Source organism: Phocoena sinus, chromosome 7, assembly GCF_008692025.1.
Source record: "Phocoena sinus isolate mPhoSin1 chromosome 7, mPhoSin1.pri, whole genome shotgun sequence".
In the NCBI taxonomy this organism is placed as follows: Eukaryota; Metazoa; Chordata; class Mammalia; order Artiodactyla; family Phocoenidae; genus Phocoena; species Phocoena sinus.
The window spans coordinates 47,887,403-47,911,030 of record NC_045769.1 but is presented as its reverse complement, the minus strand read 5'-3'; the positions used below and the strand labels follow the sequence as shown (position 1 = coordinate 47,911,030).

The following is a 23,628-nucleotide window of genomic DNA, read 5'->3' as shown; positions in this document are numbered from 1 at the left end:
TTTTATAAGAATGATTACCGATAAAATTCTTCAAAAATCAAAGGGCCCAAAGCTATCCTTGGGAGCACTAAAAAGAGAAACAAGGCAAATACATTCCACCCCCACGGGAAGTCTTAAAGGAGAAGATTCTCAAAGAATCAGAAAGATTATAATACTGAATAGAGAAGAAGGTGGGGTCCTTCCGTCTTCTGACATGAACTACAAAAATTATAAAAGATAAACAAGAAAGTAAATAAATAAGTAAAAGACAGGGGAGTCCACCCATCAACCAGGGATAGGATCCCAGATGAAGTAAAATACATCACACACACACACACACACACACACACACACGGGATTCTTTGGCATTATCTTATGCAGAAAGTTTCGAAGTCTACTTCTTCGTAAACCTTCACAATAACCTGAAGCACGCTGCACTCGCCGGCCGACCGGCCCTGCCCCACCTGGGCACGAGAAGAAGGTAACTGGGTACCCTGAACCTCCAAGCATCCCCGAGTTGCTGCGGCTGCTCGGTTATCACCCAGGCTGTGGATGCTACAGGCGACCACTAATCCAGCAGGCAGAAAAAGCCTCCACCCGAGGCGAAGATGGGCATGAGTCGCACATCCTCAGCGGAACAGGATACGCAGGGAGAACTCAAGCGCAGTGTGCGCCAACCCGCTCTCCCCAACCATCACGAGGCCTGCCGCAACCAAGAAAATGCTAGGCGCGTAAGTGACATCACGTGTGACGCCCGGTCATTTTTTCCCACGTCCCGTCCCTGCCCCATCCTGGCCGGCCGCTGCAGAAGCGCACGCGCACCTCCGCTTCCGCGCTTCTCGCTACCCACAATGCTCCGCAGCACCGAACTGTCGCAAAGACCGCGTTTCGGCGGCGAGTGAGCGGCTAGCTCTCCGTGTGGTGCGGCGGCAACGGCTGCGCGCGTCTCCCTCCTCCTCCTGTCGCGGGGCCAGAGCCCCTGAGGGAGTCCAGCTACGCTTAAGTCTGGCCGGTGCCACCTATCTCCGCAATGCCCCCCAAGAAACAGGCTCAGGCCGGGGGCAGCAAAAAGGCGGAGCAGAAAAAGAAGGAGAAGATTATCGAAGTGAGTACCCACCCCCTCCCCCACTCACGCCGCGAGTCCTCAGGAAAGAAGTCTCCCGGTTCCTCGCTCCCCGGCTCCTGTTCGCGTCTTCCGGGGCCACGTGCCCCTCCCTTTGGTTCTGTGTGCCCACAGCCCTTTCTCCAGCCCCCTGATGACGCTCACTGCCTCTCATCGCTGTAGTGACGCCGCTGGCGCCCCCGTACCCAGCCTTTGCTTCTCCGCCCACACGGCAGCCTTCACCGGGTCGCGTGCGAAACGACCCCTACCCCAGTGCCCACACAATGTTGTGTCCTTCGCTAGTCACCGAAATTGAAGACGTTTTTAGTCTAGTGTTTTAAAAAATACGCTGAACTGCCCCGGACCAGACTGTTTCTGGGAGGCCGACTCATTACGAGCCTTTGTGTTCCTTGTTTCTTTACCCGTCACCTAGGAATAGTGGTTACTTCTTTCAGAGCAACAAATTACTTCTTCATGGCCATCTCGATCCATCTCTAAACTGTTTGAAGTTACATAAAGAGAGGAGGTTTCTTTCATGTCGTAGCCCACCGTCTTGTACGTGGCGCTTGTCACAGATTCTGAGTTACATTAAATCCAATGACGTTTTAAGAGAGATTACGTCTCATGTCACTAGCTGTGTACAGTGCTGTATCTGGATTTGTTATATATTATACATATTCATTTAGTGCACTGAGCCTGTCGCCCTTTGATGGCAGAGGAACGTTGTTGACGTTCTCAAATGTTTTATGTTTGTAGTCCAACGACTGTATCAATGAGTTTCCTTAAGAGAGTGGACCGTATTTGAGATTCCATAAACGTGTAGTGTAGTCCCCAACAAGATATTTCTTCCCTCAGTTCCTGTTATTAATCCTTCTCATAATTAAATAGTTCCTCGTGTACGTTAGAAGTAATTGGAAAAGCCATGACCGTTTTTCCTGCATGAGGTATATCTGAATAATTAATGCAGAGCCTTTTGTGGAATAGTTAACTTTTTATTAGAACACGACCAAAATGCGTGTTGTGCGTGTTTTGAAATGAGATGTTTATTTATAAATGATTATTATTTTTAATATTTAGTATTTATAGCCTTGAAAAATAGCATTGAAAGCCCCCAGGGTTTCATTGTATAAATCTAATCAGAACTTTGTCAAATTTCACAAAAGTTTTAGTCTGTTGGTTGAGTTTAACTAACATGCTTATTTAGAATTCTAGTAGCCTTGGCCAAGTTCCAACACTGAAACAGAACCTGTATTCTTATTGCCAGTTTGTGCTATTTAGAACTGTCACGAGTAGCATAACCAGAGATTTGAAAACAGAATGATTGTCACCTTCATACCTGTGTCTGCTGTACCTTTTTGAACAATTTGGACTCTTGGCACTTAAGTAGATCTCTGGGGATGGAGATCTGATGGCATTTGGTGCTGTGTAAATAAACCAGGAGCATTTTAGGGATGACATTTTACCTGTTAACTTCCTTTACTGAGGTTGTATTAACATGTTAGACCATGATGCCAAGTACAGCTCCCATATAGACATGAAATTAAATGTTACATGACAATTTAAGTATACTTTACACATTATCAAGTTTTAACTATATATGATTGTTTCTGTTTTTAAATAAATATTTATTTTTGTTTTAAGGAATTGTAAATGAAAGTTGCTTATAGTATCCCATCAACTAAAAATGGTAGTTATATTATGGATTCATTCATCTTGTTACAAGGTTATTTTTAAGATAAAGAGGACGTTAGTTTCATTAATGAAGACTTCACAAAAGAAAATTGCAAAATAGCTGTATTCTTTAGCCAAAAGTATTCTAACAGAATGGTGAAATTAAGCCTTTTTTCCTCACATTTAACATATATGATGAGTGTGTGTTTTAAATGGTAGTGTGCTGCATAGATCTTTGCTACCACCAGAGAGGAATGACAATATTTTAAGTTGTAGGTTAAGTTATATCATTTTTTGTGAAACTAGATTTATAGAGAATATTCATCCTGGTTAGGAAACAGTATATTCCATTTTGTTAAATATCATAAGTGACTTTTTTTTTTTTTTAAACTTACCTAAAGCCCTAGCATATCTCAGTGGCTCTTGCAAGGGGTTGAGGAGAGTTACAGCAGGCTTAGCTCCCAGCTCCTCAATCAGATTTCATCCAGAACAGCACTTTATCAATTTTTGTATAATTTGCATAATTTTGAATACTAGAAAGGATTTTTATTACCAAAGCCTTTAAAAGTTAAGATGAAGTAAAAAATATATTTTTAAGAATTCTACATGTTTTTTAATTTTTAAGTTTTATATACAACTTCTAAAGGTTACTTTCCATTTATAGTTATTACAAAATATTGACTGTATTCCACGTGTTGTACAATACATCCTTGAGCCTATATACACCCAATAGTTTGTACCTCCCACTTCTCCACCTGTATATTCCCCCCTCCACTGGTATCTAGTAGTTTGTTTTGTGTTATATTCACTACTTTGTTGTGTTTTTTAGAGTGCACATATAAGTGATATCATACAGTGTTTGTCTTTCTCTGTCTGACTCATTTAACTTAGTATAATGCCCTCTAAGTCCACCCATGTTGCTGCACATGGCAAAATTTCATTCCTTTTAATGGCTAAGTAGTATTCCATTGTGTGTGTGTGTGTGTGTGTGTGTGTGTATGTATATGTATATGTATGTACCATGTCTTCCTTATCCATTCATCTGTTGATGGACACTTAGATTCCTTCCATATCTTGGCAATTGTAAACAATGCTGCTATGAACATTGGGGTGCATGCATCTTTTCAAATTAGTTTTTTTTTGGGGGGGGGTTGGATATATACCCAGGAGTGGAATTGCTGAGTCATATGGTAGTTCTGTTTTTAGCAATGTAAAATATATTCTGCAACAGACTTATAATGAATGTAATTGGAACCTGGTTCATACTGGTTGTTTATCTCTATGACCATAATATTTGTGGAAAAAAATATTTCTTTAAAGTCTATACTTTGACCTGTAAAAGGCTAATACTTATTTAAGTGTCTGGTTAATTTTGGAAGGTTTTTATAGGACTATGACCCAAAATTCTAAGTTTACCAAAAATTGACAGTTAAGTAGAACATACGCTTTTTAAGCAGTACTTTTGAAGAGATTTTAAAATAAGTGGTTGCACTACTTGCCTGTCCCATCTTCTGTACCTCTGTTGCTTCCACTGCCACCACCATAGGCACTCACTATAGAAGAACAACAGCAACACGTAGCTTTTGAGAACTCCAAGTAAAGGAAGTAAAAAGAGGCATGAGAGACAGCCTAATTTAATGAAAGAAGCACTGGCTTGGGGTGAGATAGACCTGCATTTGAGTCCCATATTTCACATTAAAATTTCAAATTTTGGAGGCTTCCCTGGTGTGGCAGTGGTTAAGAATCTGCCTGCCAATGCAGGGGAAACGGGTTCGAGCCCTGGTCTGGGAAGATCCCACATGCCACGGAGTAACTAAGCCCGTGCGCCACAACTACTGAGCCTGTGCTTTAGAGCCTGTGAGCCACAACTACTGAAGCCCGCGTGCCTAGAGCCCGTGCTCTGCAACAAGAGAAGCCACCACAGTGAGAAATCTGTGCACCTCAACAAAGAGTAGCTCCTGCTCGCCACAACTAGAGAAAGTCCGTGTGCGGCAACAAAGACCCAACACAACCATAAATAAATGAATGAATAAATAAATAAATTTATATATATTTCAAATTCTGTAGTTTTAGGCAAGTTACATGACTTATCTGAACCTCAGTTTCTCATTAGCAAAATGGAGCTAATTCCTATATTACAGAGCAGTGGATGACATGTAAAGTACTTGACGTATGGTATATGTTCAATTAATGGCATTTGTTAATTTATTAATATAAAAAACTAGTTAGGGGAAATAGACTGAACTGTACTGTCATGCAGTGCTTACTTTCTATCACTTGAAATAATTTCCTTATGGTGCCTTCATTTTTTTTCTTTCCCTGTTTAAACTCCCCAAAATTTCATGAATTCATTTGCATTTATAAGTATTTTCTTTCTGAAATGAGTATATCAAAAAGGGTTATTTAAAAGAAAGGATTATGGTTCTGTTCAACATTCACACTGTTGTCTCAAATGGCATGCACTATTTGCTTTCTTTGGATAAAATTTAATAAACTGAAGTCAGCTTTGGGAAATGGAAGGTTTGTTAATGGAAACGGGGGGATAGTCTGGGTTTAGGGCAAGCAAATAAAGGATGTCCAGCTAAGGCGTTGTAGCAGCAAGGAAGTAGTAATGGAGACCTATAGGGATAGGATCCAGGTATGTGAAGGATGGAGAAAGAAATGATTCTCGTTGCCAGTGAAAAACTTCAGCTAAGGTCAACTGTTGATTACTTGAAGCTATATTAACCAGCTGCAGAATATCCATTGCATGGATAGACAGCAAAAGTATACTGGAGTGCATTTGGGGAAGAAACTAATGAGGTAAAACAGTGCTGGCCTTTGTTTATACTAGTGTCCCAAAAGGAGGACTCCAGTTATCTTTGAGTACTATTCATTATTGACCTGTACTCCTGCCCCCTTCCTTTATTCAGACATCTTATTTAAGGAGTAGAGGCTGTCCTGTAAAAGAAGCAGGATTACTTGAAGAGTGGACGGGGGAGAAACTGTCAGTTTTAAGTGAAGTCTGGAGTTCACTGAGTGTTAAGGCTTTTGGAACCTCTGGGAGTCATCCTTTTCTTAGAATTACTGCCTGTTCTCTAAACTCCTTTGTATTTAATTTCCCAAGTCTGAAACACACACTGTTCCTTCCTTATCACTTAACGAGGACCACTGTTTCCCTAGTTTTATTTTAACCATGATTTGGGGTTGAGTATAACCTCCAGTCTTCCCATCTCATATCCCCTGACCCTAAATCCAGGTTAATCTTTAGGTAAGGTCTGTCCTGAACTCAAGAAAAAGGGAAAGGAAGCCTTTTGGAAGTATTCCGAATTTCAAACTACCCTATTTTCAAGAGGTACTGTTAGTATCCCAGGTCCACAGTGTAATATTCAGAAAACGTTGTGTACCAACTGACCCAGTAACCTAACTAGTTTCTCTGGGAAGTAGTTTTTCCTGGTGGAAAGAACAAGGACTTTGCTTGGAGTCAGATATACCTGGGCCAGACACAGTTCTCAGTGTTTTGGGGAAAGGAAGGAAAAGAAACAAGCCATCTACAAGTGATAAATTTACATAGCTCCTTTAATTCTCTCACTGAGATAAGTACCTTTTTGCAGTTGAGGAAACAGAAACAGGTTAAATAACTTGCCCAAGGTTATTAAGCCGGCAAGTGGCAGAGTCAGGATTCTGGCTCCAGAGTCCTTGATGTTAACCACTGTGTTCCACCTCTTTGTAGTAACCCTAAGAGGTTAGAGTGAGACCCACTTTACAAATAAGAAAACTGACAAAGGAGGTAATTTGCCCAGTCCTGTTTGGGATTAGAATTTGGCCAGTCTGACTCCAGAGCTTATACTCTTGAACCATTACATTGTACAGCCTGCCCCTTATTAGCAGTGTTACTTCAAAAGAATTGTTGAAGATTTCTGAGTTTCAGTATCCACATTTACAGAATGAGATAATGGTATATCATATGATTGTTAAGAGGATTCAGTGAAGTATATATTCAGAAGTTTATGTTTAGTGAATACTAGGTAAATAAGTATCCCTTATCTCTGGAAAAAAATAGCAATTTCCAAGTTCTAACCTAATTAGAGACTTCCAAGACACAACTCATTCATTCTCTTTAGACTGGTTAATTATGTGCTAAAGCAGTGTAATTAAACCTGAAAAACTTTTTCTCCTGGAATCTGGAGCTTATACACCTCTACCAGAAGCTGTTGTCATGAGTACTTTCTTCTCTAGTTGGCCACATCCCCTTAGAGGACTTTTTTCTTTCCTAAGTGTTCATGTATCAGTATCTACCTTGCCATTTGGCCTTGTTTATTCACAGTTTGCTTCTCCTCTGTAGTTACATGTGGGGCATGAGTTGAACCCCAGAAACGCTGTTCTCTGATGAGACATATGTAGATGGTGTTGTACTTTTGAACCTCAGCATACGAAGATTGATAGTAGATGGATGAGTTGGTTAACTGGCTTAGTAGAGCAGAGCAGTTGGGCCTGAGGGCCCACCTAGGAGTGTGTGATTGAGAAGCAGGTGGGTTTGCTCTGAAGAAGTCTGCAAAAGCTTGACAGTGGGAGGTACTAGGTAATGCAGAAGGCGAGTGACTGAAAACTGAGTGTTAAAAGTATAGAAGTAGCTGATAGCTCTTACCTATTCCCCTCGCAAGAAAGGGGGTGGAGGGGATAAATCAGGAGGCCTCTCTGTTTCTGTAACTAGGCACAAAGGATGTGGGGAGCATGGTTAAAATATGAGCCTGAAAAGGGCCACTAAGGAGTCTGTGTAGTAAACTAAGAGACACCTTCTCCCACCTGCTCTCTTCTCCAGTCCTTTAGCCAGGGTTATTGCTCTCCTAGCTAGAAGATTCTTCTCCAGAGAAACAGAAAAGACAGGAAAAAAGACTTCAGATACCAGTGTTTGGTGGTTTCCTGACAGCCTTTTCACCCGTTTACCTTAGAGTGAAGCTCACTCAGTCTGGCTTCTTGTGTTAGTTTCTTAGGGCTGCCATAACAAATTACCACAAACCAGGTGACTTGAAACAGAAATTTATTCTTTCACAGATGTGGAGGCTAGAAATCTGGTGCAGGCAGGGCAGTGCTCCCTCTGAAGACTCTAGGGAAGAATCTTTTCTTGCCTTTTCCTGGTTTCTGGTGGCTTCTGGCAGTCCCTGGCATTCCTTGGCTGGTAGCTGTATCACTCTGATCTCTCTGCCTCTTTCTTCACATTGCCTTCTCTCTCTATGTTTCCTTTCCTCTTCTTATAGAGATACCAGTCATTGGATTTAGGGCTCACGGTAATCCAGTGTGACTTCATCTTAATTTATTACAGCTACAAAGACCTATTTCCAAATAAAGTCTCACATTCTGAGGTCGGGGTAGACATGAATTTGGGGGGAGGACCCTATTCAACCCACTGTAGCCCCCAAACACACACACAGTTGTGCAGTGCTTTCTAAATGTTTTTGTGCTGTATACTTACTAAATATGAGTAAGTAGTCAAAGACCACCGTTAGTACCTTGCACATAATGAGCATACCATAAGTGATAGCTGCTATTGTATTAATAACTTGCCCAAATTACTATTTAATAATATTCCAAATTTAGATTGTTGCTTTTTAGTTAGGAATACTTCAATTTTAATATTTCCTTTTTAGCAACAGCTAGTAGTGTATATACTTTAGTAGTTTTGTTTCTATAAATTTAATTGTTTTGAGAGGATAGCTCTATTACCCAAAAAAACCAATCCAGAACTTAATGTATCTTCTTATGCAGTATTCCCTAAAATGTGTTCAGTAGTGCATAATCCCTCAGGATACTCTGAGAAAAATGTTTTCTGAGGTAAAATAAGATTTGGGATTGCTGCCTACTATATCTCCTCTGGTAAAGGCTCTCACATATCTTGTGCTTGAGAATTAAAAACCCTGTTAAATAAGGATTTTCCTAAACTTATTTGACTGTTGAACTAATTATCCTAGTGTAACAACTCTGCACATCCTGTAATACTGATATTCTAAAAACACAATTCAGAAAAAGCATTATAGGCTAACAAGCTTATTGATGATAGTTCTAAGTATGTATTGAATCCTAAAGAACCCTGGGTGATGTTTTGAGGTCATATGTTGCCTAGACTTGTCGTTGTAGTGTTTTGCATGTCTGTGTATAGCATAAAGAAAGAATAATTTTCTTACCAATGCGTAAATGAAAGAATGATTTTTAGACATGACTGAAAAAATAGATAAGAAATTAATGTAAATTGCTAAGATATCTCAATAATTTTTCCATTTAGGACAAAACTTTTGGTCTAAAGAATAAGAAAGGAGCAAAGCAACAGAAGTTTATCAAGGCTGTCACTCATCAAGTTAAATTTGGTCAACAAAATCCACGTCAGGTAAATAACTTAAATTTCTTCATTTTCTTCATATGGATGTAGTACAGCATCGTTGCAGATAAAAATGTTTGATATTGTAATTGTGTTTCAAAATGGAATCCTAGGGCTTCCCTGGTGGCGCAGTGGTTGAGAGTCCGCCTGCCGATGCAGGGGACACGGGTTCGTGCCCCGGTGCGGGAAGATCCCACATGCCGTGGAGCTGCTGGGCCCTCTGTGAGCCATGGCCGCTGACCCTGCGCGTCCGGAGCCTGTGCTCCGCAACGGGAGAGGCCACAACAGTGAGAGGCCCGCGTACCACAAAAAACCAAAAACAAAACCAAAAACAAAATGGAATCCTACTCTATAAACTTTCCTGCATCTTGCCTTTGTTACTCAACAATACCTTTTAGATATTCCTCCAAACCATTTTGTTATAGTTCTAATTTATTCTAATGGCTGCATACTATGATGCGGTTGTACAGTATCCATCCATTTCACTATAAGTAATCATTTTGTTTCCAGCTTTCTGACATTAAGAACAATTGTACAAGAAATATCCTTATACATGTGTTTTTACATGCATTTGTGCTTTTATTTCTGTAGCATAAATTGTCTGGTGACACATTTCTAAATAAAGGGAAATGGATTTCTAATTTTTAATACATTTGCCTGATCATTCTCCATAGAGATTGTAATACTTCAGATTTTCATTTGCAGTATGTGAGTTATAGGTACTAAAGCTCTTTTTAATGTTTTCCAATCTGATTATGTATAAAGTGATACCTCATTTTTACTCTTTCCCTTACTCCTAGTGAGTTTGAGTACCTTTTCATAAGCTTGTTGGCTAATTTGGTTTGTACTTCTCTGACTTGTCTATTCAGATCCTTTGCTTTTTTGGTTATTTGTCTTTTTATTGTCAATTTATGAGAGATACCTTCTGTCTACATTATAGATAATTTGTGATGTTTCTGTTACATTTTGTACAACAGTTTGTATTGTCAGATATGTCTAGTTTTTCTTTTATATGGCTAAAAGGTCTCCCCTGCCATGAGATTATGTGTGTTTTTCCTCGATTTTTTTCTAATTATTTTATTTGCACAGTCTGTAATTTTATCATATAAATTTATTTTGTATGATACTAAGTTTATTTCTTTTCAAATGAATAGCCACTTGAACCAGCATCGTTCATCTCACTGAATTGAAATACCCATATTGACATATATTAAAGTCTCATATATGTTCAGATCTATTTCTGGATTCTCTTTTCTTTTCTGTTTGTCTTTCCCTAAACCAGTATCACATTGATTTTGATTATAGTGACTAGTAACATATTCTGTTAGCTATTAAGTCAAGTCCTTCTGCCCCAAGATGTTACTCCTTTTCTGTTTTTCCTGGCTGTTCTTAGGCATTTATTTTTCCATATGAATTTTGAAATTATTTTATCATTCATCAGTTTTACCATTTTATTCAAAAAAATTTAGCTCCATTTTCTTCACATCTCTGTATTCTCAATTCTTCATTTTATATAGAGCTTTCACTTTATTGAGTTCAGGATTTTATAGACATGGACCTTTATTTTAAAAAGTACTTTTTTCACCACCCTATCTCCTTTTCCTCAACTTTTGGAAACACTTTTTTTTTCCGTCTGAAAATATCAGAATATATATTTGTGAGATGGTTAACCTCTGTCACTGATGCTGTCTACAAATTAGCGCCTCCAACACTTTTGTTTCTCTTACACAGTTTGACTCTAAAGCCAAAAGCTTGATCTTCCACACTGCTGACTTAATAGCTTGGTTTCATAACAATGCATGCTCAGGCCTTGGAATCAGATCAACTTGAGTATGCATCCCCCTATCTTATTTGTTACATGATCTTAAATTATTTAGTGACATTGGTCTTTAATTTGTAGTATAGTATAAGGGCAGTTACCCTTGTAGGGTTTCTGTGGTTTAACTAAAAGAGAAGATAATGTAAATCATCTGGCATAATATAAGAATTCATTTCAAACATGTTCCCTCCCCCCTGTTTTTTCTTCTAGTGGGAAGTATATTGACTGGTATTCAAATTTTATAGACCTGAGAAAGCCATAAAATGTGTTGTGGTTGTTAGGCTTGATAGTACATTTAGTAATATATTTTTGATAATTTCTTGGGTACCTGACCTTTTATCTGTGAACTTGAGTTATCTAACCACCATACTTAAATTGGAAATGAGCAGCAGTCTTGCTGTTGGAGCCAAGCAAGAGATGCCTCACCCTAAACTCTGTGATGCCGAGGATGACCCTACTCTGTGTCTCCTCCAGATGTACCTCTCCCCACACCAGCTCAGGGCCTGCAAGGTCAGTTACCCCAAGTCCATCTTAGGGTATACTACACTGCCAATATGCCTGAAGTAGTCAAAGGCAGGATATGTGCTAGGAGTGTGGACAGAGCCTTGATCCATTCCATGTTCTCCTCTGCACCTTCTTTCTCCCTGCACAAATGTGGTGGGATGAAACTCAGGGTGGGAAGCGGAGGAGCCAGGGGTTGACTCTCACTTTACTGCCATGCTCCAGTGTGGAACTCCATGGAGCCTAAGCGTTTTAAATTTGAAACTGTCCTTCCAGGTCACAAGGTATGTTTGTCAAGTAGGGGTACAAACCATACTAGGTAGAAACCATACTTTATTTAACATTAGTTTGATTTCTCATTTATAAATATTTACAAAAATGAATTTGTAGGCATCCACTGAACTCTTGCTTGGGGTCCCACAAATGTCTGAGATGGGCCTAATGAGCAAAGAATACTTTTTAATTAAAAATAAAGTGACTTAAATGTTTTCTTTTTAGAAAACTCCCATTTTTCTGTTTAAGCACATCCGACCCACATGGTCAAAGTCAGCATTTAGAATGCCTTTAACCCTATTATAGTATTTGGCCAATCTTTCCCTAAAATTTCCTCTTCCTTTAATACATCTTTGTCCTGGATTTCTGTTTCTTTGATGTTTCTTTGTTCCTTTAACGCGCTTTTTAGGTTCTGTTGGCTTGTTTAATATTGGTATTCTTCAGGGAGCTGTTCTCTGCTCTTACCACTTTTTTATGCTGTCCTTGCATAATCTGATACACACCCAACGTTTACTTATTTGTAAGCAGCTATTTCTAAAATCTTTATCTCAAAGCAGACGTTCCCTCCGGGAATCAAGATCCATGTCCAGCTGCCTTCTAAATAGCTCCACCTAGATGCCCTGTAAGCATCTCATACTCAGTATGTCTAAAACTGAGCTCATCTCCACCTCCTACCCTGAAACCTATTCCTCCTATATTCCCTGTCTTGTTTAACAGCACTAACCATGCAAATGATAATCCTAGACTCCTCCCTCTCCCTTATACTTCATGTCCAGTCACTTAGTCCTAACAGTTCTACCTCCTTAAGAGCTCTCCTTCCCCTTTCCTCCATCCTTGCTACTAATGCCTATTTAAATTAAAACTCTTGTGCTTTCTTGCGTACAGCAATTTCATTAGCTTCCTAATTTTTCTTGCCTTCATTCTTGGGCTCCTTCTAGTCCACCCTTCGCAAAGTTGTGATCTTTATAAAATACAATCTGATTGTATCACTGGCTTACTTTAAACTCTTGAGTCTTATCCTGTCACCTGTTGATACAGTCCAAATTTCTCATTGATGTCTCTCATACCGTTTTCATATCTTTGCACTGACTGACACTCTCTGCATTTCTTGCCCATCAAAAGAATTCATCCGTAAAGTATTAGCTCAGTCTAATTTTCTTAGGCATATTGACATTCTTTGTTCCCAGAGCACCATGTATTATATTATAGTTGTTGACATGTCTGTCTTCCCACTAGATTCCGAGCTTCTTTAAATAAGCATCTTTGTCTTTTCATCTTTGTATTCCCTGTCATCTAACATAGGACCTGACATATAAATATTTGGATGAATCCTCTAATCATATTAGGTATGTAAATTGTGTGCCTGGAATTATGTCATATGTCATGTTTTGTTTTGTTTGATCTCCCCCATTGACCCAGCCCAGTGTTTTTCCACAAGGGTACTTATAGGTATTTGGGTTGGTACAATTCTTTATTGTGTGGGACTGTGCATTTCAGGATGTTTGTATCTCTAATCTTCAAAATGCACCTACTTGTTTCTGGGTTGTTGTCACAGAAGAAGTTCCCAGGTGAGAACCATTTGCTAAAAATGCTGGGCATGTAGCATATGCTTAATAAATACTATTGCTATAAGCTTTTGAATATGCTTTTAACTTGGCATGGTACCATTTATAGGGTTTTTTTTGTAAAAGTCAGCTGCTACAAAATTTAGCAATTTCATTTAATAGTTTAACCACACCATTTAATATATACTGGAAGGCCATTGTAACACTGATATTAAGAAGTAAGAACTATATAAATGTAATATGCACTTGTCTTTATGTCAGTGATATTGTATATTACTATATAGTAAAAACAATTCATTATATGAAATCAAATTTACATTTTATACCTGGGAATATTATAGGTAGCACAAAGTGAAGCTGAAAAGAAGTTGAAGAAAGATGACAAGAAGAAAGAATTGCAAGAGCTAAATGAGTTGTTCAAACCTGTAGTTGCTGCTCAAAAAATAAGTAAAGGTAAACTTTAAATTTCAGAAACGTTATTTTTATCAAATGTAATTCATATTTTAACACTCTTAACATGTTTTCTTCAGATTATAAGCCAGTTGTGTATGCTATGAAAATAATACTCCCTTTGTCAAAGTTATCTTTGTCAGTGACTTTCTTATGGTTCCTTTATACATGTGCATAGCTGTGTCATACAACTGTAAGACCAGCCATTAGCCCCTCACTTAAGGGAAAATTAAGGATTTGGGGCAGTCTACTAGTTGATTTATAATATCCAATCTTTGGTAGTGGGCAAAGCAAACCTATGGTTGTAAAAACTGTAAATCCCAAACTGTTGGCAGTATACCTGCATTTATATTTCTCTTTTGCCTCCTGCCTCGTTGACGCCAACTAGACAAGTGACGATAGAATAACCTATGTGTTTGCTTGGTTTCCCACCCCTGCTCTCTTTCTTCTTGGTAAGAAAAAAGGAAACAAAAATAGATATAAAATACTATAGAAAGAACTTAGAAGAAATGTCTTACTGTTCATTTATATATGGCATTTCCTCTCACACCAGTAATAGAAAATAACAAGTTAACCAAAAGTAATTATGTCTCAGATAGAAGCTCTACTTTGTGATCTGGCAGAGTATAGTACAAATACCATATGCTATTTGACATAGGTGCAGATCCCAAATCCGTGGTATGTGCATTCTTCAAGCAAGGACAGTGTACTAAAGGAGATAAATGTAAGTTCTCTCATGACTTGACTCTGGAGAGAAAATGTGAAAAACGAAGTGTTTACATTGATGCAAGAGATGAAGAGCTTGAAAAAGGTATTTTTTTTTTAAGATATTCTCTTAAAAGTAAATGTATATTACTTTTGGTTTGTTGTCAATAAGATATTTAATAACTTGAAGACTATTTCAGTCTTAGTAGGACTGTGTTTGTCCTAAAGAATAGTTGTGTGTTGTTGTTTTTCATAAAATCTGAATTTACTACATTATGCCCTTTGATTAAGTAAATGAAGATGTTTAAAAAACAGTGGATTATTTTGTATTTGTCTCTTACCCATTCTTCCAGTACTACTTTCTCATTTGCCTAAAGTACTTAGATTTTAGTGGATAATCTCACAACAGTGTTATTCCTACCTTTGGTGTTTTAAAGGAAATGTGTTTGGTCGTGAGTCTTAAAATAGAGCTTTCCTGTGTAAGGATATATGCAGTGTGTTTTGGGGACAGTAGATAAAATTACAGTATTTAGTCTCCATATCTCTTTTTATTTAGATACTATGGATAATTGGGATGAGAAAAAACTGGAAGAAGTAGTGAACAAGAAGCACGGTGAGGCGGAAAAGAAAAAACCAAAAACTCAAATAGTATGTCCTTTTCTTGAATTGAGTTGCTGTGGTATTTATCATTAGGGAGAATTAAGTGGCAAGGTATTTGCTGCTGTTTTCTACTGGATTATTCTTTAAGTTATTGCCTCTTTTCATAAAGATTAGGTGAATCAAGCTTTGTTTTTGGAATTTACAGGTGTAAGTTATACAAAATTTGTTTCTTGTTTAAAAGTGACTTGAAAACCATGTGACTGAAGTCCTTCAAATGCCGTTTTCTGAGGTGGTTTTACTTTTTCAAACATGTAGAATTCTTTATTTTTTTGTGCAAAATGAATGGAGGTAGAACTATTAAATTAACCCACTTAATTCATAACATTCTGTTTTAATGGTAGGGAGACATTAATAAATCACAAGGGTGAAAATATTGTTGCATATGAATTGCAAAATGAATTTTTATTCTGTAGTATAGTTACCATGAAAAACCTTGCCGTGTTAGAAAATTCTAAGTATTGTTTTTACTTACTTCTATTGTATTTTTTCAGGAAAAAAATGATACTTATTAATTTTTCCTTCTTGTTTGTAAAGCTGTTTACCTAAGGCTTCAGTACAGTTGCATCTTGCACCCATTCATGTTTTAAAGGGTCACTATCCTTTGTGTTTCTTTTGTGCCTTGCTCCTTTCTTAGATGTAAGAAATTGCCTATAATTTCAGGTAATTCAAATAGTGTTAGTATCTTTACTGCATGTGATTAGTTTTTAGGAAAGATCAAATCAGAACAAAGTTATTGGTTTTATTTTTGTGTAACCATTTTTATTTTCTCATATTTGAAAACCAGACTTTTGGATTACATTTACAAAGCCTAAATGGCAGCAAATCCTTTTTGTATAATTCAGTTTAGAGCAATGTCGAAAATAGAAATTTTATACAGATCCTCTCTAAAGGGAATTTACCATTGTATTAAGTATTTTAAGATTAATTTATATTTACATTTCTGCACGCAAGGTGCTCTGTACGTAAGTGGTTAGCCTAAAAAAGATGTGAATTGAGTGTACTTGTTCCATATACCTAAGCATTTACCTTGGAAATGGACCACACTGAGCCACTGCTTGTGAATATTGTCTCTATAGGTGTGCAAGCATTTCCTTGAAGCTATTGAAAACAACAAATATGGCTGGTTTTGGGTATGCCCTGGAGGGGGTGATATTTGCATGTATCGTCATGCACTTCCTCCTGGGTTCGTCTTGAAAAAAGATAAAAAGAAAGAAGAAAAAGAAGATGAAATTTCATTAGAAGATCTAATTGAAAGAGAGGTAACTAGTATCTTTTTCCTACCATAAAATACTAAATCAGTATTTATTGTGAAATTCTAATATTTACCACTTGGGGGCAATAGCATGTTGTTATGAAAAGGAAAGAAATATTATGAATTTTTCTCAAAGCTGCCTTACTTTTTATTTGATTATTCTTGTATGTCTAAAATGTAAGCTTAGCCATAATCATTAGCCAAGCATGACATTAATTTTAGGATTATGAAATTTTTTTTAAGTACTAGCTGCTGGCTTATCAAATAAACTGTTTCCATAAGATTGATATACTGGTATATCAGTTTGTGAAAATGCTTAGTCAGTATTCAGAGTGATTGAACTTGACGTTTTAGATATTTTCCTTGGTGTCTTTATTTTTTTGCCATTTTACTAATTATTTAGTAGTTTTTAACATGTGTGGAAGCAGACAACTCCACTACAGTTTTTCAGCTATATGTTTTATTATCATTCCTGGACTCAAAGACTCTTCAGCTGCTCATCTCTGGCTCAGCACAAGAGTTTTATTCTTGAGCTAGCAGATAGGGTTACTGAGTTAGCAGATAGGCTCTTGGCCTTGACATGAAAAATGTTGAGATTATTGGAAATACTAGATTTAGGGTTGTATGCTTCAAACTGTATCCATTTTGCCTTGTCTTGGGTAATCTAAATGTGTTGTGTACATGTCTAATGTTGAGATTATATACATTTGTTCTTAAAAGGACATACTGTTTGGCGTCTCACATAGGCAATATACTGTGATAGAAAATGTAGACTTTGGAGTCAGATATATTTGAGATTACTATTTGTATCCTGGTTCTGCCACATATTAGCTAATAACCTTTGGCAAATTTTCCATCACCCTCTGTTTGCTTATTTGTGGAGATGGATGTGTTGGCATATGTGTATGAAGTATTTAACATTGAATACCTGGCAGATGTTCAGCAAGTATTATTTTTCTGTATATTTATTATTTGATTATTGGCCCTGAGGAAAGCAGATGGTGCCTTTTGCTTAGTTTGTTTTCTCATCTCTTGAGGATCACAAATGAAACTTGGATATTGTCATGGTGCTTTTCGTATTTATTGTTTTCAGCAATTGACTTATTTTAAAAGTATTTCTTGTGACAAGTTTTACTCATCTTCAATTTTGAAAAGACATCTAGCTCAGGATAATATATTTTATAATGTTTAGAAATGTTTGTATCTCTGGACATGCATTTTGCTCCTTGCCATGTAAAGTGAAACTAAATCAGTTTATTCTAAGTTTAATGTCTTCATGACAGTCATAGGCAAGGGCTTAATTGAAGTAAGAGAAAACTGTTAGATCATAGTATCATAGATGACTTTAGGGGGAGAAAATTAACTTTTTTATCTTTGCAGCGTTCTGCCCTAGGTCCAAATGTTACCAAAATCACTCTAGAATCTTTTCTTGCATGGAAGAAAAGAAAAAGACAAGAAAAGATTGATAAACTTGAGCAAGATATGGAAAGAAGGAAAGCAGACTTCAAAGCAGGGAAAGCATTAGTGGTATGTCCCAAACTCACCCAAATAGATTCTCTATTCTTTCTTTCATTTTATAATTTCTGTATTATGCAAGATTTTATCCTTATTTAATTATGTGTATGTCTAAAATCAGTGACCAAGAAATGTTTGAATTTTGTCCTGAGTTGATAGATGTGTGTATTTGAATAGATCAGTGGTCGTGAGGTGTTTGAATTTCGTCCTGAATTGGTTGATGATGATGATGAAGAAGCAGATGATACCCATTATACCCAGGGAACAGGTGGTGATGAGGTAAGAGGAAGCGTTGTCACCTCATCTTCTCATGTTGATTGAGAGAAACAGTAGAGAGTGACAGTAGAGCAGTATAGTTAAGAGTACCAACTTTTGGGCCTTGGTTCACATCCTGACTCTAACCTGGGAAATTAGTTACATGCTAGGCGTCCACCCCCATCTGTAATACGGACATAATGATAATCCCTACATCACAGAGTACTTGTGAGAATTAAATGAGTTTATAAGTTTATGTTTATTTACAGTTCTTTATAGAACTTAGGGCAGTGCCTAATATATAGTTAAATGCTTATGTGTATTAGCTGTAAAATGTTTTATTCTCCCTCTAAAAGAAAAAAGGGTTTTGTTTAATATTTTATACTAAACAAAAAAATCATGAGACAGACACTAAAAAGTACAGAGAAGGGAACAGGAGACAGCAGCAGAATTATTTGGTGATACAGAGACTTAGTATTAGCAAATAGCTTTTCAATTTTCATATGGTTATCATAAAATTCTGACTTCTGCCTTTGAGTTGAAAGATGGAAATATATATGTAAAAATATGATGTCAGAGGAAGAAGCTTCAAGTATGGCATTGCTATTCCTTTTTCAAGAAGTTTAGAAAAGTGAATTTTGGCAATAGTCATTTGTTTTCATTTGGCATTATTAATAATTTTATTTCATTAAGATAAATGTCAGAGGTAAAAGGCAAGTAATTTATGAAAACTTATTAGTAACACTTTCCTTTCTATGTGTTTTTAAAGGTTGATGATTCAGTGAGCATAAATGACATAGATTTAAGCCTGTACATCCCAAGGGATGTAGATGAGACAGGTATTACTGTAGCCAGTCTTGAAAGATTCAGCACATATACTTCAGAAAAGGATGGTAAGTATGCTGACTTTTGTGTAATTCTGAGAATTCAGAAACTGTCTAAAGGGGGTTAGGCCAGGCTTGGCAAACTTAGATGCCTGCAGGTATCTGACTGGTAACATATAAACATCTGATTTGGCCGTATATAAAAGTAGTAAACAGTGGAGGCTGTGGAAATGGGTGGCTGGTTGGATATTGAAGCCATTAACAAACTAGAAGGCGACAAAATGAGCTTGGAGATGTAGCTAATGAGTTCATTTCAGGACCTCATGAGTATGAGATATTTTGCTTATTAAAAGTGGCATTGTCTAGGATACTGTGTAGACATTACCAGGAGGAAGAGGTTTGAAAGTCATCTGCATTGGTAGCTGAGAGTGAATGAACACACCCAGGCACAATACATATGATGAAAACATTCTAGAACAGACTGCAGAAAATATCAATGTTTTAGAGTAGTCAAAAGAGAAAAAGCTTGGGAAAGACACTGAGAAGGACAGAGAAAAATTAAGAAGAATTTCAGGAAGATTAAGTAGGATGGGAATTAGAAATAATTCCTTAATTGTGATTAGGGAAGGAGTTGTAGGAATAGGGTACACAGTTTTCATTGGGACTGCAGTGGTATGAGGAATGAGGAGAAAAAAATGACTACAGATCACTCACTCTTAAGAACTTTCAGGGGGAGACATGGTCATGAGAAGGGCCTTTTAGGATATGGGAAATCTAAATATATCTGTTGGCCAGAGAAAAAGGATCTGGGAAAGAATGAAAAATTAAAAATGAAACAATATCAGGTATAGAAGCAAGATCTGGAAGTATAAATAATGAGTTCAGTTAAGAGTGAGAATGGAGGAGAGGCTGGCTAGGTGTATTTGGAAATAAGGATTGCTGATACAATTTATATCTAATTGTGCCTTGAGTGAGGATTTGAAGAAAAAAGTAAAAGTTGGGCATGGTTGCTGTGAGCGAAAAAGGTAGACTACTGATCAAGGCAAAAGTTGAGGGAAAAAAAGCTAAACGTTGTTTTTACAATAAAGGAATAAAAGTTATAACTTGAAAAACTGGCCTGTTCTCCTGAGATTTGAGAATGCTGTCAGACTACTGTCTTAATGCCAATCTGCAGACTGATTTGCTCCTTTGAAAAGTAGGGCTTTGGTGACAATAGGCACAATTGCAAGTACCTCAGAGGTTATAATTCCCAAGAATTTGTCATCAGAGATGTTTGAAATAACTTTAAATTAGGCTATTAAAAATTCTGTGTGTTCAGTATTGATGTCATTGAACAAGAAAAGGCAGCATTTTTGTTTTCTCAGTCATATAATTATAGCCTGAAAGGAAAAGTAGCTCCGTAGCCCCAGGGTTGTTGTTTTTTTTCCCCACAGTTTGATGACAAGATGAAATATTTCTGCATTCACAGTCATTTACAGCATTACAACTAGTGTGACTTAACTGCTATTTGTAAAACCAAAAGCTAAGTAGCTGCTTATATCATAAATGTTTTTTTATTCCATAATCATTTATTCAAACAAAATATGTGGAAATTGTTTAAAAACCTAATTGTTGGGTCATGTAGAGAACACAAGGTTGTATAAGATAAATCTTGCCCTCAAATGTATGAACCGTTAAGCAGTTAGATGTCTACAGTGAAAGACATATTTTATAGTAGGTATAAATAATTGATACAAATAAGCTCAGAAAAAGAGCAGTTCTTGTTGGAATAATCTTAGGGAAGGCTTTCATGGAAAAAGGAAAAGAAGTGTATCAGTCTGTGACTGTCCGTTGCTAATGGACTAGTGTTTTCTTTTTCTAGGCCTTACTGATTTCAATTTTTATTTTTAGAAAACAAATTAAGTGAAGCTTCTGGAGGTAGGGCTGAAAATGGTGAAAGAAGTGATTTGGAAGAGGACAACGAAGGGGAGGGACAGGAAAATGGAGTCATCGATGCTGTTCCTGTTGATGAAAATCTTTTTACTGGGGAAGATTTGGATGAACTAGAAGAAGAATTAAACACACTTGATTTAGAAGAATGACACCAAAGAAGTCAATGAAAAAATTAAGTCAGCTCAGCATGAGTTGAAATTGACTACATTAATTTTTTTCCACCTAGAATTCTTCAACAGGATGTTTGTTTCCCATGCTGATTCTGGAGGGCTTACTCTCCAAAAAAGGAATATTCTCCCTACATCTTGTCTTCTGACTTTGGCTACATCTCATAGTAAGTTCAGAGTAGTTCATGATAAATTAAAAATATAATGGTCATTGCAGAAAATGATTGATTGTTGTAACTGTCCACTCAAGTAGGAGGTGTAACTGCTTTTCCAGCTTTTGATTTTCACTGGGCATGCGTTATTACAAGGACAACATAAATGTAAATTACCCTTCATTTAATGCAGTTTTTAATGAGTGATTTTATTTCCTTTGTATTTATATGTTTAAAAGACTGCCTGAGATATGAGCCTGTACTTCATAAAGGAAACTGCATATGCAGATTCAGTATTGTATATCATTGGACAATTAGATGGACATTTAAAATGAAACTTCATTAATCTGCCAGGATCAGCTGCAGTGCCCTGTGTTAAACTGTTTTAAACTATTCCTTTTCTTTTTTGCCAATGAAGTTGTAAATAAAGACCGTGATACATTAAAATCCAAGTATGGGCCTTTTTTTTTTTTTTTTAAGATTTTTCTATGAAAGTTTTCTTACCATTTCTAGCTTGAGAATTTTAACTAAATATCTGTCAGAGTTAACTATCACAGAAGGCACAGACACCTAAAGGGGTCTCTTAATACTGATTATAGAACTGTGTAGAGTGCTGATAGCCCTACTATGAGCTTAGTAACACCAATACTTATCCTCAGAAAGAGACCATAGGTGATGTTATATGAAAGGGTAATTACTGAATTGAGGATCATCAACCTAATTAAGTATCACCTACAGTTGAACCAGATACTACTAAAGCATCATTGTGGAGATCCATGGTGTTATAATAGTACCTGATAAAGTTTGATTACTCTGTTTGAGAGAGTGTAAACAAATCCACAGGAAAACTGGGCTGGGGGCCTTTGACATTGAGATCCCCTGAAAAATTAGGGTGATACATTTAAAATGGACATAATTTGCCAGTAACATTTAATAGTAGTTATACCTTTTTATCATTTTTATGTAAGTATATTTTCAAATATTAATACAGTGCTTCTTTTGTTATTTGCAAATACAAGTGGATTTTAAGATAATAGCACTAAAAGGTCAGGTGACCTGGGCCCTAATTAATTTCTGCCTCAAATAAATTATATGATTTTTAAATCTCTGAACCTTAGTTTCTTCATCTGCATAGAGAAGTTAAAGTGCTTCTGAATTGTAAAACCTAAGAAAACATGACTGTAAATTTTGTCAAATGATAACATCAAAGTTGGTAAAGAAATTGAGTTCCTGGCTGTTCAGTACTATAACATAATTGACATTTTTAAAATGTAGAATGTCATGAGCCAAGTTTCCCATCTACAGTGGAAGTATACTTAAATACTTTCTCTGAAAGATTTTTTTCATTGTTTTTATTAAAAAGTTTTAAATGTTACTTATGCTTTATTTAATAATGAAACATTTTGTTTAAAGTATTACTACCTTACAGTAAGCATGTGATTTTGAAAACCAAATTTTCTTTAATCAGTGAGTTAAAAGGAAAATGCTACATTGTGGAAGTAATTTTTGAAACCCACAATTCTTCATCTAGCCTATAAGTGTCTTTCATTAGAAAAACAATATATGCTCAGAGAACGCAAAAAAGCATTTAAATCTGAAAAAATCAAAATTAAATTTGCTTCTAAAGTAACATATACAGGCATACCTCAGAGATATTGAGGGTTTGATTCAGACCACCAGAGTACAGCGAAGTATTGCAATTAAGCAAGTACACGAATTTTTTTGATTTCCTGGTGCATATAAAAGTTATATTTACACTATACTGAAGTCTATTAAGTGTGCAATAGCATTATGTCCAAAAAACAATGTACATTCCTTAATTTAAAGCTATAGCTGAAAAATGCTGTCATCTCAGCCTTCAGGATGTCATTGCATTAATATCAAAGATCACCTATCACATATCACTAAAACAAATATTATAATAATGGAAAAGTTTGCAATGTTGGAAGAATTACCAAAGTGTGACACAGAGACACAAAGTCAGCAAATGCTGTTGGGAAATGGCACCGATCGACTTGCTCAGCAAAGTACAATAAAATATGGATATTGCAGTTTTAACGAAGATCTGTGGCATCCCTGCATCAAGCGAGTATATCAGCACCATTTTTCCAACAGTGTTATTTTTAAATTAATGCTGTTTTTTAATGTTTGTTGTTTTAGATGTAATACTACTGCATACTTAATAGACTATAGTATAAACTTAACTTTTATATGTACTGGGAAGCCAGAAAATTTGTGTGACTCACTTTATTGCAATATGCACTTTACTGTGGTAATCTGGAACTGAACCTGCAATATCTCCGAGGTGTGCCTAATATTGTTTACAGTGCAGTTACCCTGTCTTAGTACAATAAATCTGAAATTGACTCTTGTTTTTCAAACTCATTTACACATAACTTTAAATAGTTTTTCTTACACATTGCTCTTTTATATAATTTCCATTGTAAACATAGT

At 36.6% G+C, this 23,628-nt stretch overlaps 1 protein-coding gene across 1 annotated transcript; it reads left to right on the top strand.

Annotated features, from left to right (window-relative positions):
* Positions 1 to 847: 847 nt before the first annotated feature.
* On the top strand, positions 848 to 21,629 carry ZC3H15 (zinc finger CCCH-type containing 15). The gene is made up of 10 exons (XM_032638210.1): positions 848 to 1,084; positions 9,012 to 9,113; positions 13,604 to 13,715; positions 14,371 to 14,523; positions 14,974 to 15,065; positions 16,154 to 16,336; positions 17,710 to 17,856; positions 18,022 to 18,123; positions 18,869 to 18,992; positions 20,814 to 21,629. The coding sequence occupies exons 1-10, from the start codon at positions 1,010 to 1,012 to the stop codon at positions 21,002 to 21,004; spliced, it is 1,281 nt and encodes a 426-aa protein (XP_032494101.1). The 5' UTR covers positions 848 to 1,009; the 3' UTR covers positions 21,005 to 21,629.
* The last annotated feature ends 1,999 nt before the right edge of the window (positions 21,630 to 23,628 follow it).